The following is a 13828-nucleotide window of genomic DNA, read 5'->3' as shown; positions in this document are numbered from 1 at the left end:
ACTCTCAAATATTATGGGCGTTATCAAAGCTGACAGAGAGCTGTCTTGTGATTAAATCACTGTTGTGTTTTGGAGAGGAAATCTCAGTAAATAAGGCCGTGCCAAAACATTTTTCCCACAGTGTGTTGCCATGTGAAATAGATGAAAGTCCAGAAATATCTGGATAAAAAACATCAGTCTGCTGCACGATAAAAAAAATTGGTTTCCTCATCCAAACTGACAAAATATTTATGTCAGACTTGCTAGTTCTCATGTTAGCATGTTAACACTGAATTGACTAAATAGCACTAAACCCAAAGTATCGCTGAGGCTGATGTCATTAGTTTTGCAGGTATTTAGATCATAAACCAAAGTATTGGACAAACTGAATTTAAACATTTTTTTCTGATGATGGTGCAAGTTAGGTCATCATCAAAGTTGTTACAAATCATCCTGAAGGGGATACGTTATTTGTTGAGATATAAATTCACCCAAAACCACAAATGTGAACTTCATGGTGGTGCTAGAGGAAAAGTCAGAAGATCACCGAAGTCAGGATTCATCCTCTGGGAACCATCAATATTGGTGCAAAATACCATCCCATCATGCAGATGTTGAGATATTTTACAGGATAAGTGAAAACTTTGACCTGCTGGTGATGCCAGGAATAAACTCGGGATCATCAACGTTGGTAAGATTCACCCTTTGAGGACCATGAATGTCTGTACAAAATTTAACGGGAATCCATCCGATAGTTGTTGAGATATTTCAGTTTGAATCAAGGTGATGGATCAACAGACAACTTGATCCAATGTAGAGTCTCCTTAATTTATATATAATACATTCTCTGTATTCTCTGTTAGCAAAGAAAATTCACCAAGTCACTATTACATCATTATGACACAGTACAAATAGAAAATGAACAACAAATACATTGTACATCTATAACACGACTGTTGGCAACACTTAGATAAGCACTTCTTTTGAGTGAATCCTCTCTTACAGCCCACTGTAGAGATTTTTTTTTATCAAGCACACAATGATTCTGATGTCCTATTGTGGAAGTCCGGCTCCCAGGTGGAGCAGACAAATATTTTTCATTTGACATTTGTGTTCAGTTCATTTATCTAAGAAGGACAATCAGGAATTAGGAAACAGGGTCATATCAACTTGATTTCAGCTTTCCAGACTCTTCAGTTATTTACAGTTGGTCCAGTACAGTTGATCAGTATAAAATAAACATAAGAGTAGCTGGTTATGTAAGAGGTCATTTGTATTAACATGATATCCTGGAGAGACATGTCATCTCTTCCCACCATTATAGTATCTGAGCTCTTTAATTGATGTGTTGATTCTGTGTGCAAAACTTTGTTGTCCTCTTCTGTTCAAGTAAGTATTTATCATTGAGAAAGTTCAACTCTTAAGTGTCCAGCGCTGCTTTTGCTTTCTGAACAGCAACTTCCAGCATCTTGTGGTCATTGAGCAGCTGTCGGAGAGCAACCGGTTCCATCTCCAGTAGCATACCTACGCAGACAGATGCATAGTTTTACAACAGAAATGTCTTTAGTGTTACACTTGTGACCTACAAAGACATTTAGTCTTTCTCCGCACCTTACAAGACCTCCACAAAAAGAAACATGGTAAACTTCCAAAAGATATTCAATCTAGGAAGATGAATGAGTCTCAGCTGACCTGTAATATAATTTGCATGAAGTGGATCCAGCTCCTCCACCAATGAAAAGAGCCTCTCTCCCAGCCTCTCTGTGTCATCAGCGTCCGACGAGTCACTGACGTCCGTCTCTTCCACATTCTGCCTGAAGGGAAGCACCAGGAACATTATTACAACTAGAGCGGCACCGATTAGTCAACTAATTGATAGAAAATCGCCAGCTATTATGATAATTGATTGTTTTGAGGAATTTTTTAGGAAAATACACTAAAATTCTCTCATTCCAGCTTCTTAAATGTGAATATATTCTGGTTTATTTAGTCTTAAATGATAGCAAAGTGAATATCTTCGGGTTATGGACTGTTGGTCGGGACACTTGAGGTTGCATGTTGGGCTTTGGGATACAGTGATCCACATTTATCACCATTTTCTGACAACAACTAGTTGATAAATCGAGAAATAAAATAGACAGATTGAAGGTTAATGAAAATAACTGTTAGTTGCAGCTGAAGTTCAAACAAGTATTGTAACTGTAATTTATCAATTAATATTGGTTCTGATTGATTAGATATGAATTGCAATTTGGTTGTACGGCAGATTTAATGGCTTGGTTGAAATGTAAGAGGATTCACTTTGAGAAAGAAAGGGAAATGGATAAAAATGTGTAAATATCCCCTTGTATGCAAGTAGAAGTATTTTCTACAAACAGTAGTACGTTACATACTCTTTTAGTGTCTTCAGAGCTCGGTTCACCTGCTCTTCCAGCAGTTTGGAATCTGAGAGTAGGTTTAACACGGCCTCTTTGTGCTGCTCCAGAAGCATTCCTGTGGAGGAACAGGGACTCATATTTTACAAATTATGCACGTCTATATACAATGTCATAGCAATCCATTCAAAAGTTGTTAAGATGTGTTACTAAAAAACAAAAATCATGGTGGTACTAGATCACCAAAGTCAGTAGGATTGATCTTCTGGGGACCATGAATATCGGAACAAAATTTCATGGTGATCCATCTGATAGTTGTTGAGGTATTTCAGTCCAGACCAAAATGGTGGACCAATTGATCAACCGACTAACATCGGCACCTCTAGGGCTGCTAGCATGGCTAAAAATGAACATTGGTTCAAGTGCAGTACTTTAAGTAGTTAGTTGGATAATCAAACTGAAAAACCAAAAAACATTTTTATTTTGCATTTACCAAATGAAATGAGAAAACAGTTTTAGAAAAACAAAAAAAACATAATCAAAAAATCATCTTAAAATTAGCACACAGCTGTTACCATTTAAATGAACCTGTTCTAAAAGAAAAATAAGTGGGATTTTACCGCATAATATTTGGCATTTTTTGAGTCAGAGGACTGTTTGCTTACCTGTGATTTTCTGTGAGTGACCGGTGTTGTAAACATCCACCAGCTCAAACAGCTGCTCCCCCAAAGAGTCCGAGGACGCAGACACGTCATCCTCCTCTTTACATGTTACTTTGCTGCAAAGACGTGCAGTTACATGGGAATACATCGTTTGAAAGGTTTTCAACACTCAAATAAATTCCATGATGTGCCATTTGTTCAGAATCTGGCAATAACATGTATTAACTGTTCCTCAATCCCAAAATAATACTTTGACCCAAACTTGGTTGTAAATAGCTGATGTTGCCTTCATGGGCAAAAATACCTAGATAAGAGTATTTCCTCTGACTATTGTTTTAGGACAGACTTGAAAAACTGTGATGCCATTCTTTAAGACTACTTCAGTCATCTGCTGGGAATGCATATGGCTCAGAATGACGATTATGTGAACCCACATACTGTTAATACCAGTCGGCTTAGGATGATGGAGGGAGACAGGTCTGGCCTGTACCTGGGCTCCTGTGCCACCTGCAGGGCTCTGAGAGCTTTCTCCACGGCTGCGGTCAGCATCACCTCATCCTGCAGCATCTGGCTCAGGACAGCACCTGGCAGCTCCAGCAACATACCTGACACACACAGACAGGAAACTTTGATTTGTGCTGTGTTTTCAAAGGTACAATTCGACAGATTTTGCTGATGGTAACAATATAACTGTTTCTCCAGGAGTGGAAATTAACTAAGTACATTTACTCAAGTGCTGTAATTAAGTACAGTCTTGAAGTACTTGTACTAACTTGAGTATTTTCATTTGATGATTTATACTTCCACTCCACTACATTTCAGATGGAAATACTGTACTTTCTACTCCGCTACATTTATTTGACAGCTTTAGTTACTTTTCAGATGAAGATTTGACACAATGGATAATATAACAAGCTTTTAAAATACAACACATTTTTAAAGATGAAACCAGTAGTTTACAACCTTTTTGGCTTTTGACATCTTACAAAAAGTGTAGTCAGGGTCATATTTCAGATGTCTATGAGTTGTCAACAGCTCCACCAAATAGTGATTTTTCCCTCTAAACTTCTCACATGGTTTTATTTCAATAAATGTTCAAATGATCCAATATTTCATCAAAAATTAAAGATGAGAGAAAAAGTCTGAAAACAGATTTGTGTATCAGAACTTTGTTTTTTCTTCTTTCCTCTCCCATTAATCATCTCACGACCCCTCAGATTTATATGGTGACCCTTTGGAGGGGCCCGACCCCTAAGTTGGGAACCACTGGACTAAACTAGCCAACTGTATATAAAGTAGTTTAAACTAGCTCTACCTCCAGCAGTACAGTACTTTGAGTACATGTTGCTGCTAATACAAATGTACTTTTACTTAAGTAGGATTTTTCATGCAGGACTTTTACTTGTAATGGAGCATTTTTACATTGATGTATTGGTATTTTTACTTAAGTAAAGGATCTGACTACTTCTTCCACCACTGTGTTTCTCTTTCGTTAAAAAAATCCCCCAAAAACATGATTTATAATGTCACAAAACAAACAAAATGCAGTGCAGATCTCCTCACCTGTGAGTTTTCCTGCATACTCTTCATGTTTTGGGTAAATCCGACTGTACAGCTGCTCACCAATTGTCTCCACATCTTCCTCTTCATCCATGTTTGACTTCTCACATTGTCATATTGGCCCAGACAGTAACTTTAAAAGTGGCAGCTGTCCAGGTGACTTTAACCTCTTGGCAACTTTTTGGTTTGCAGCCTCCAATTCAGATGCATTCAGACAACATCCATAAAAATACTTTACACAAATTTGCCGTCCAAACAACGCTGTTTTCTCTATTAATGATCGTCTAATTTACTCTGTGCTTGTCCTCGATATGCACTCATGTTATAATCTTGAACTATTTCTCCCATGTTTGGGATCAAAACAACTGATTTTTGGGAAGCTGAATACCTAACGGCTGTCTGTAAACAACACGAGGCGCACAGTAAAGACGTCACGCTGTCACCGAGCGCAGTGAGGGCGTGTTCATCCGCTGGATGTATGAAAAAGTAGTACTTCAGCAAATTAAATTCAAAACATGGCATAGCCTCATAATACTAGCAAATCACTAGTACAGACACAATAAGTATCCAATATACGTGTGCTATATGTGTAAAAATGTGGGTTTGATTGCAAATATTTTATAAAAATGTGGCCGTTGGCGCGTAGTGATCTGTGACAGAGGCTCCGTAAAGCGGTTTCCGCCCTTTCCAGTCCTCTTCCTCCGCTAAAAGGTAACGTGGTCGCTTCGGCTGCTAATAGCCGGTCACTAAAGTCGATTTCTTTTCCCATCTTACTCGTAGTTAAACTTATAAAGTAAGATAAAATTGTTGTGTTGATTGTTGTACACCTCACGTGGTATTAAATGTGTCGGTATTGTGGAGAAATTAAAAGATTAAAGCATGTGAGCACGTCGCCTTGTTAGGCCTCGTCGTGCCGCATCAGTCTCCCGTGTTGAGCTGTTTATAGCTAACGTTAGAAAACTTAGTGCTTCGGTGTGACAACAGCGCACTTTGTTTTATACATATGAGTACAAACATATCTAAGCTGTCTATATTGTTACATTGGCTTAAAAGTTCCCCACTCAACCCGTTGATATCCCTCTATAAAGTGTGAAACTAAGCGAACACGTTCAGCCAATGCTAGTTGCTAATGAATCACTTATTAGCCGTCACTTTATTGTGTTTCATTAACATTTGACTCTTGTTTTTCTCTAGGTTCATCATGTCGTCCCATTTGCAGTGGATGGTCATCAGGAACTGCTCCAGCTTCCTCATCAAGAGGAACGGACAGACCTACAGCACTGTGAGTAACCTACCTGTGTGAAAGCTCTGACTTTACTAAATATTACAGACTAATGTAAAGCAGCTCTTGAGTATGAAGTGTAATCACACTGGAAAAGTGACACATTTGTGGGTTCACTAAAAGTCACTTTGAAGACTTAAGTCATATGTTTGGATGACACTGAAGTCAACTTCTGATTTGGGGTTGAGGGAAACGTGAATATTGATATTTAGGGGCTGATTCTGTTTTTTCACCACTGACACTTATGAAAGCGAGTTAGACATCGCAGCAAAAGCCTTAAGGCTGTTTAAACCCACTTTCAGACTTGTGAAACTTTTATGTTGAGTATGAAAAATGATATTATACATCACTGATAGATTTCACTGATATTTTCCCATCCAGTCCACATTAGACCAGGTCCAGATCATAAACCACTGTACTTAAACTTGTCAAATCTGGAAGGTCTCATCAATCTGAAAGTGGGTTTTTGCTACAATGTTTAACACTTTCATAAGTGTAAGTGGTGTAAAAATGGAGAATTAGCTGCTAAATATCATTATTTACGTTTCCCTTAGCTTTAACCGTTAACTTTTTACCTTCACCCTAAATCAGAAGCCAACTTCAGCATCGTTATATTTGGTTTGCTGTTGATTTTATAAAATGGTTCAACAATGCAATGCACAAAAGTAATGGAGGAGGTACTTGCAGCTGCAAACATTGAAGCAGATTGTGATGGTGATGAGGAAGCTTGAGGAAGATTTGTAAAACTTAAATTTAACATTACATCTGTGTATAAACACTTTGAATTTAAAGGACAGGTTCACTATTTCTCAAGTCTGTCTTAGAACAGTCAGGTGCTCATTTGAACACTGAAAGAGGTTTTCCTTGGTGTAATCATTTCTCCTGTTCATACTGGCTTTTAAAAGATCCCCTTCAAATGTGCTTTCAGTGTGAGTGATGGGGGCCAATATCCAGTGTGTCCACACAGTTATGTTGCGCAAAAATGCATATGAATGTTTATCTGAAGCTTATGTGAGGCTTCAGCAGTCTGAGTTACTCATATCAAGTGGATATCTGCCACATTTACAGTCTTTTTAGCATCAAATTCCCTCTTTGTGTTTCCATGTTGAGCTGCAGTGGAAGTATAGTAACAAAAAGATGAACCTTGGCACTAAAAAGCTGAAAGATGAAAAGATGGCTGAAGCTTTATATTAGCTTCAGATTAACATTTAAATACATTTTTGCACAGAGGAAGTACTGCAGATTCCCCCCCCCCCCCACCATCACTTGCATTGTAAGTGCATTGTGAAGGGATCTTCTAATGGTCAGTATGAAGAGGAGGAATGATGATGGCAAGAAAAGCTGTTTTAATGTTCATCTGGGCACCTGATTACTGTTTTTAAAACAGACTTGAAAAGTTGTGAACCTGTCCTTTTTAATTGGCAATGGCATTCTGTAGTTGTAATTTCATTGTGTTTGCTCATATATAGCATCACGTCCTACACTGTACAATCATTTCTTGCATACCAACAATAAAACCCACATACTGTGACCTTTAGTATAATAATAGTATATGTTGTTATGTACTATCAAATCGGGACACATCGTAGAATTGACATAGTAAGAAGTCAGTACAGACCCTGTGGATATGGCCATGACAGGGCTTGATGATGACGTAAATACAAAATTGTCTTTGAAGTTATTGTCAACTGACAACAGAACAAGCTGTTCAATGGGCTCATCTGAATTTAATCTATTCATGTGACAGGAGCCCAACAACCTGAAGTCCAGGAACTCTTTCCGCTTCAACGGTTTGGTGCACAAGAAGACTGTAGGTGTGCAGCCAGCGGCTGACGGCAAGGGTGTTGTCGTTGTGCTGAAGAAGCGTGCAGGTAAATATGAGGCTGTGTCTGTCTGTGATCTCTCTGTATGTCTACAAAAAAAGTGTTTCAATACAGGGAATAATAGCAGACCTAACTGAATAAACTGACTTTGGTAAGCTGTTGTTAAGGAATGTAAGGAATAAACCATTTCTTTACTTACAATTTCATTATACAGTTGCTTATATTCTTAATTGTAGAAAGCCAAGAAATCAGATTGACTTGTTTTTAGGAGGATGCGGTCACAAGCCCACAATATGTTTTTCTCTACACTAATTGTGGATTCCTGAATCAGCTAACATGAACTTTGAACTGTAAGGACAAAAGACTTGGTGCAAGTGAGCCCCTGGTACAAATGAGCAATGCACCTAGAGCAAGATGTAGAGCAGGCTGACGTAAACATAGACCTTTTGCGGTCTGAAGTGACGTCTTGTTTTCCATCATTACCACTAATGTGGTTCCCTTTGAATGCATATTTTGTCTTCTTGTTACACAGGCCAGCACAAACCTGCCAGCTCTTATGAGAAGATCACCATCAACAAGAACTCCCGTGCCACCCTCAACAGCCTGAGGCACATCATTAGCAAGAACAAGTACAGGAAGGACCTGCGCATGGTGAGCTTCAGCACTATTGTAGACACACAAAAATCTAAAATTTTGTTTTCATCTTGGTTCGTGTGATAGTCCTTTTTATTTGAAGTTTATATTTCAAAGTTTTCAAAAACATAATTTGATTGTAATTTTGTTTTTCCTCAGGCTGCCCTGCGTCGTGCCAGTGCCATTCTGAAAAGCCAGAAGCCTGTTGTTGTCAAGAAGAAGCGCACCAGGGCTGCCAAGACAGCATAAATTGATACACATGATAATAAAATAAAGGCTTTTTCTTTGGAAAAAAACACTGTTTTGTCCTGATTTTTAATTTGCTCCAGGATTTGATGACATCTGTGGGCTCTGTTATGCAGGATTTCCCAGATATGACTTTTTTTTTTTTTTTTTTTTTTTTTTTTTTTTTTTTTTGGTGTTAGTTATTCCCAAGTATTTCTTATTGCATAATTTTAATGCAGTTAATACTTTTGAGTAAGTGTAAATCAGCAAAATGTCTTTGTGATATCAGCCACAGGTCTGCTCAATGAAGGATGAGGTCAGGCTTGAAAATCATGGAAGACAATTCAGTATAAGATAAAGACACTTTGTCATTACAGGCATACAACAAAATTATGTTTAGTAACTGAGACCAGCAGCAATGGAAAACGATAAAGTTAAAAACAATACAGAGACATGAGCATAGAAGTAGTGTCCTCTATATAATGCATAAAAGGCAGTCAGGGATGGCAGGTAAACCTTAACAATCCAGTATAATGGATTTGCATAATGAATGAGGTTTCTGTTATTACAACATTGATACACTGTAGTATGAAGATTTTATATTACAGATGTAATATGTATTGTATGTAATAAAGTGTTGCGAGGTGGGTCGGGGGATTGGGAGAAGCTAACATGGTGATATTTATAGTCTTCATTCTTCAACAGCTGTGGGAGGGTGGGGGGTGATGGGGGCTACAGCTCTGGGGAAAAAGCTGTTTTTCAGTCTGTTAGTTCAGGCTTTGATGGTTCTGCATCTCTTCCCTGACGACAAGGGGGACAAACAGACTGTGACCTGGTTGGATTGAGTCTTTACTGATGTTACTAGCCTTCTTGTGTAGACGGTTAGCATACACTGTGTCCAGGTTTGGGAGCACAGTTCCCAAAGTCCTCTGTGCTGTTTTTACAACCCGGACCAAGTCCTGGTTCTCGGCGGTACAGCTGGCATACCACATCGGCCCAGTAGTGGAGGATACTCTCTACGGTGCTTCTGTAAAAGTTTACTAGAAGTTGAGAGGAAAGTTTGGCCTGTGTAAGTTTTCTTTGGTAGAAAAGCCTCTGTTGAGTGACGAGGGGGATGTGTAGTCTTCCTGGATCTCCTAAAGTCCACAACGATCTCCTTGGTTTTTATGGTGTTCAGGACCAGATTATTGTCTGAACATCACTTGACCAGATGTTGGACCTCTTCTCTGCTGTGTGTCTCCTCATCGTCGGATATAAGTCAAAGACTGTGGTGTGCCTGTGTCCAGGATGAGGGTCGTGGATGTGTGGTTGTGATGGTGGTAGTGAGGAAATCCATAATCTATAAACAGAGTGAAGTGGTTAATCCCAGGTGGTTTAGTTTGTCTACCAGTTTATGGGGGATTATAGTATTGAAAGCTGAGCTAAAGTCCTCCTGCCTGATGAAATTATACAGGTCTCAAATACGCAGTACAAAAACAGCTTTTGAAATAATGTAAAAGCCTGAAAAGCAGGAAACATGTTCATGTAGTCTGCCAAATATTACACTTTTTATATACTCTTGGGAGATGTGCTGTTTCCTGTGTACTGAACAGCCAACAGCCTGATCCAAATGGTTCAGCTGCTGTTGCCATATATAGGTCAGTGACTGGGCACTTCAGTTTTACTGATATATTTCCAGTGAAGTTTGTTGTGCCCTCTACCAAAAGATCCCAGCACCAGACCATCCTCTAGATGCTGTTTAGTTGAAATAGACACAATCATAAACTATAAGTGCTGCAATGTACCCTTTGTATTTGCAAAAACTGCTTCAGACTTTGCACATATCTACACACATAAATATATACCTATGACCTGGACGCACCTGGTTTCAATCAGTCCTCTTGACATCACTTCCCTGCTGTTGTCCTAATGATAACGTGCGTGTTGTGCTGCACGAGGCACAAATGAGCTAATTAAATATCGGGAGGATGTGCATCATTGTCAATATCGGTTTTCTGTGTCCCCAGTATGCAAATATGAACCCTAACCCCCTTTTTAAACTCTATTTTACATAAATTCCTGAAGAACTGGAGACTTTGGTCTTATGTTTGTTTACACAGCGCATACAGAAAGCCTATCATTTACATTTAAAGTAAATCATATCGATGCAAAGGGCCTCTGTTGTTGTCGTCACTGTGCCCATTAATGTGGAAACATCGGATAGATTTTTAAGCAGCCCACTGGCAGCTTTCCACCCCCTGGCTTTCGAGAGACAGAACTAACTATTGTGACCTCCCGTTGAGTTTAAGCTGATAAAGAATCCTGCACCAATCATTTCTACAGTTCAGCTGCATCTCTTTCGCACGAGATACGGATGTACCTAAAGAAGGATGGCTCGGTGTCTGTGAAGATGTACAAGCTTTTCTCCCTGTCCAGAGGCTGTGTGCTGTGGTCGCTATGAGGGGACTAACACCAGTGCTTTTCTTCATCCCCCTGACTCTGCTGATCCTGCAAAGTGGGAGCTTTGAATTACAGGATACGATCCACGCACTGATAGAGGAGAATATCCACCTCCATGACCAGCTGGAGAACCTCACCCAAGCCCTCAGGGAACTCAAGCGGATGCTGTGGCATCACTCAAATGGTACTGAATCCTCTGTAACATTTATAAATATAAGTACAGATATGCATAAAAATGTAAAAGCTTGAAGTATGTGTTCCTGTTATTTAATAGGAGAATCATTGTAGAGGAAAGCTGGTGGGTGCAACATAGAGCCTAATTTGAAACACGGTGATATTCAACAGTGTTCAAAGTAACATTTACAAGATACCTCAAGGGGTGAACCAATGATTATTAAATGAAACATTTATTTTAAACTAAGAATATTATAACTAAGAATACAGTTCAGCAAAAATAATTCAACAAGCAATTATTGTTTATATTTTTGCAGCAAGAACCAATTTGTACCGATTATTCTTTAAAAGGATCTGTTTTGTCAATCCACACATGAAATTGCATGAAATTCCTAATTATTAGTATTGATTCTAGTCTTTTAGAACAGCTTTAAGAGTAATGCTAATCTGCGTATTGCTGTGTGTGTATATGACATAAAAATAAAAAAAAAGTTTGAACTGAATTGGAAAAACATTGATTCCACAGAATGTCATATCAGGAACAGGATGTCTAATATTTGCCTTCTAGAGATTGATTCGGTGTTTTTAATGTTGGGTCCACAAGGTCAAAACTTCTCTTCCTTTCATTTTTGACATTTCCCTTCCTTTCATTTCCTGTTTGTATCCTGCGTGTTTTCTCTTAATCTTTCCCTGCTGTTTCCATTCACAGTATTAACTTCCCTTTCTCTTGTCAGTCGTTGTTAGTGTGACCTCAACCATAGGACTGATTTATTTTTCACGCACTAGTCCAAGGGCAGACGTTGCAAATACGCTTTCTGAAACCTTAATATAGCTATTCTGTGTGTTTAACACAGACCCGGATCATCACGAACACCACGAACACCACGACGAGGATGTGCAGCATCTGTGGGACGAGTGGTCACAACACGGTGTGTATAATGTCACGCTGCTGGTCTCTAAAAACAACAACTAAAACATGTCAGTGAAGTCAGAGAGATTCCCCGCATTGAATGTGCAATGTGACAGGATCCCTACCATTAGTTGGCATTGATCTCATGGCTATGTAGGCTGCAGTTAGGCCTTCGGGTGATGTATGAACCAGAGGGATAATGAAATGTTTTGTTAATCAACTCTGCCACATGTGTGCCTTCTAGCGGGATCATATTAGCTGTACTTTTGGAAAATTGGTCTGGTCTGAATGAACTATTATGGGACTCATAGTGTTTCTCCCTTCCCGGCAGGCATCAGCGCAGACACTCATCTGCTGTTGGAGCATGCCTTTTGTGGACATGACCCGCATGGCTCAGCTAGTCCCGTCCATGAAGGAACAAGCCTCCTTCTGCTGACGTTACCCTGTCTCACCCTGCTGCTGATGAGCTGTTTGTAGGCTACATTAGCCTGAGGAGCAACACAGAACTTTAGCTGGTGCACATGTCGTTCAGTTTTTCCATACAAAGTAAAGTCAGTATCTTGCGGACAGTACATGAAGTGAAGTGCAAACTGTACTGTGTAATTTAACATGATTGACTAGAGAGTTTTTTGATATGGTTACAGAGATTAGCCCTAGCCGTGGCACCTCGTGTTTAGAGTGATTATTGATCGGGACAGGATTGAATGAATTGACCCATCCACAATCTGTGTTAGACAAATCACCTCTGGGAAAAATGTACTGAACTGGAAAGGAGCCTGCTGATGCTGGTATCATGACAGAATCACAGCAGGTTAAACCCAGTGACTCGTTTAATTACTTCCATTCTGATCGTGTGTGTAAATTATTATTTTTTAATGTATCATTTACTTGTGTAGGGGTTGTTTCAGGAACCACATTTTTGTCTTATGATAGTGATGATGATGGGAATTACTTATGAAAAATAAATAGTCAAAGTCCCTTAAATGTATTTGTTGGCTACAACTAATAAGTTAACAAATAAGACTGCTTCTTTTACTATTATTTATCAAGTAATTTAGGCTATTTACCTCAACTTTCCAGCTATAAATACTGAGATCGTTTTTTACAGCAGTCATTTTGACTTGTCACAGCAGGTAAAAGCACAGTTGGAACTAATATCATTAATGATGGCACAGTTTCAGCAATAGTTGCAATGAAGTGCAGCAATTAATAACATTAATTACACCTGTGATTGACAACTAAGAATACGTGCTGTGAAAAAGGCTCCATGCTGTCTGTAAATACTTGTTTTCATCACATCAACAACTCTGACTTGCATATAAATACTGTATATCTGTGAAACCAATAAATGGCAACAAATGGGATGAACTCAGGCAGCCTGATGTGCTTTAACCTCTGATTACCGACATGCTGACATGACCTTTGACCGACTGAATGAAAAAATAATATTAAAGCTGCCCAGTGGAGTCTTCTTGTAAACAAAAGTTACTCATGAAAACATTTGCAAAGCTGCTTTTTAAAATATTTAAAATCCTGCTGTATTTACATCCATGTTTACCAGCTGGCAGTTTTCTTCTTGCCTTCCATTGTTGGCGCATTGTTGCTTTTTTTTTTTATGCATTACGGCCACTTGTAGATCAGTGGAACAGTGTGAAACCATTAGCAGGAATGTGTATCATATGTGTTTGCAAGGTACAAATAAAACGGGGACCCACTCACAAAAAACTGCTCCACAGCACCACTAGAGGTCACAAAGCAGCATTCAA

General features: G+C 39.0%; 2 protein-coding genes across 3 annotated transcripts; one reads left to right on the top strand and one right to left on the bottom strand.

The window, feature by feature from the left end:
* Positions 1-29: 29 nt before the first annotated feature.
* LOC121885240 lies at positions 30-5158 on the bottom strand. The gene is made up of 6 exons (XM_042394506.1): positions 4580-5158; positions 3507-3621; positions 3020-3132; positions 2373-2472; positions 1672-1793; positions 30-1503 (listed from the first exon to the last, which is right to left on the bottom strand). Exons 1-6 carry the CDS (start codon positions 4668-4670, stop codon positions 1400-1402), a joined length of 645 nt encoding a protein of 214 aa, XP_042250440.1. The 5' UTR covers positions 4671-5158; the 3' UTR covers positions 30-1399.
* A 71-nt stretch (positions 5159-5229) lies between these two features.
* On the top strand, positions 5230-8612 carry rpl28 (ribosomal protein L28). Of its 2 annotated transcripts, none has more exons than XM_042394507.1 (5): positions 5230-5287; positions 5771-5858; positions 7606-7729; positions 8214-8332; positions 8474-8612. In XM_042394507.1, exons 2-5 carry the CDS (start codon positions 5778-5780, stop codon positions 8561-8563), a joined length of 414 nt encoding a protein of 137 aa, XP_042250441.1. In that variant the 5' UTR covers positions 5230-5287; positions 5771-5777; the 3' UTR covers positions 8564-8612. The 2 variants fall into 2 exon arrangements, with proteins under 2 accessions (XP_042250441.1, XP_042250443.1); XM_042394509.1 differs by lacking the exon at positions 5230-5287 and adding an exon at positions 5289-5369.
* The last annotated feature ends 5216 nt before the right edge of the window (positions 8613-13828 follow it).

The sequence above is a fragment of the Thunnus maccoyii genome, chromosome 19 (genome assembly GCF_910596095.1).
Source record: "Thunnus maccoyii chromosome 19, fThuMac1.1, whole genome shotgun sequence".
In the NCBI taxonomy this organism is placed as follows: domain Eukaryota; kingdom Metazoa; phylum Chordata; class Actinopteri; order Scombriformes; family Scombridae; genus Thunnus; species Thunnus maccoyii.
Note: the sequence above shows the minus strand (reverse complement) of the source record. Positions and strands in the feature narration are given on the sequence as shown.

What these genes read in the sequence shown, in the direction of transcription:
- LOC121885240 (XM_042394506.1), bottom strand. Translation starts at nt 4,670, where the DNA reads ATGGATGAAGAGGAAGATGTGGAGACAATTGGTGAGCAGCTGTACAGT. An exon ending in TCACTCACAGAAAATCACAG is followed by an intron (nt 2,473 to 3,019) that starts GTAAGCAAACAG and finishes GTTCCTCCACAG; the next exon opens with GAATGCTTCTGGAGCAGCAC. An exon ending in TCATGCAAATTATATTACAG is followed by an intron (nt 1,504 to 1,671) that starts GTCAGCTGAGAC and finishes CTGTCTGCGTAG; the next exon opens with GTATGCTACTGGAGATGGAA.
- rpl28 (XM_042394507.1), top strand. Translation starts at nt 5,778, where the DNA reads ATGTCGTCCCATTTGCAGTGGATGGTCATCAGGAACTGCTCCAGCTTC. An exon ending in TGTGCTGAAGAAGCGTGCAG is followed by an intron (nt 7,730 to 8,213) that starts GTAAATATGAGG and finishes CTTGTTACACAG; the next exon opens with GCCAGCACAAACCTGCCAGC. An exon ending in ACAGGAAGGACCTGCGCATG is followed by an intron (nt 8,333 to 8,473) that starts GTGAGCTTCAGC and finishes GTTTTTCCTCAG; the next exon opens with GCTGCCCTGCGTCGTGCCAG.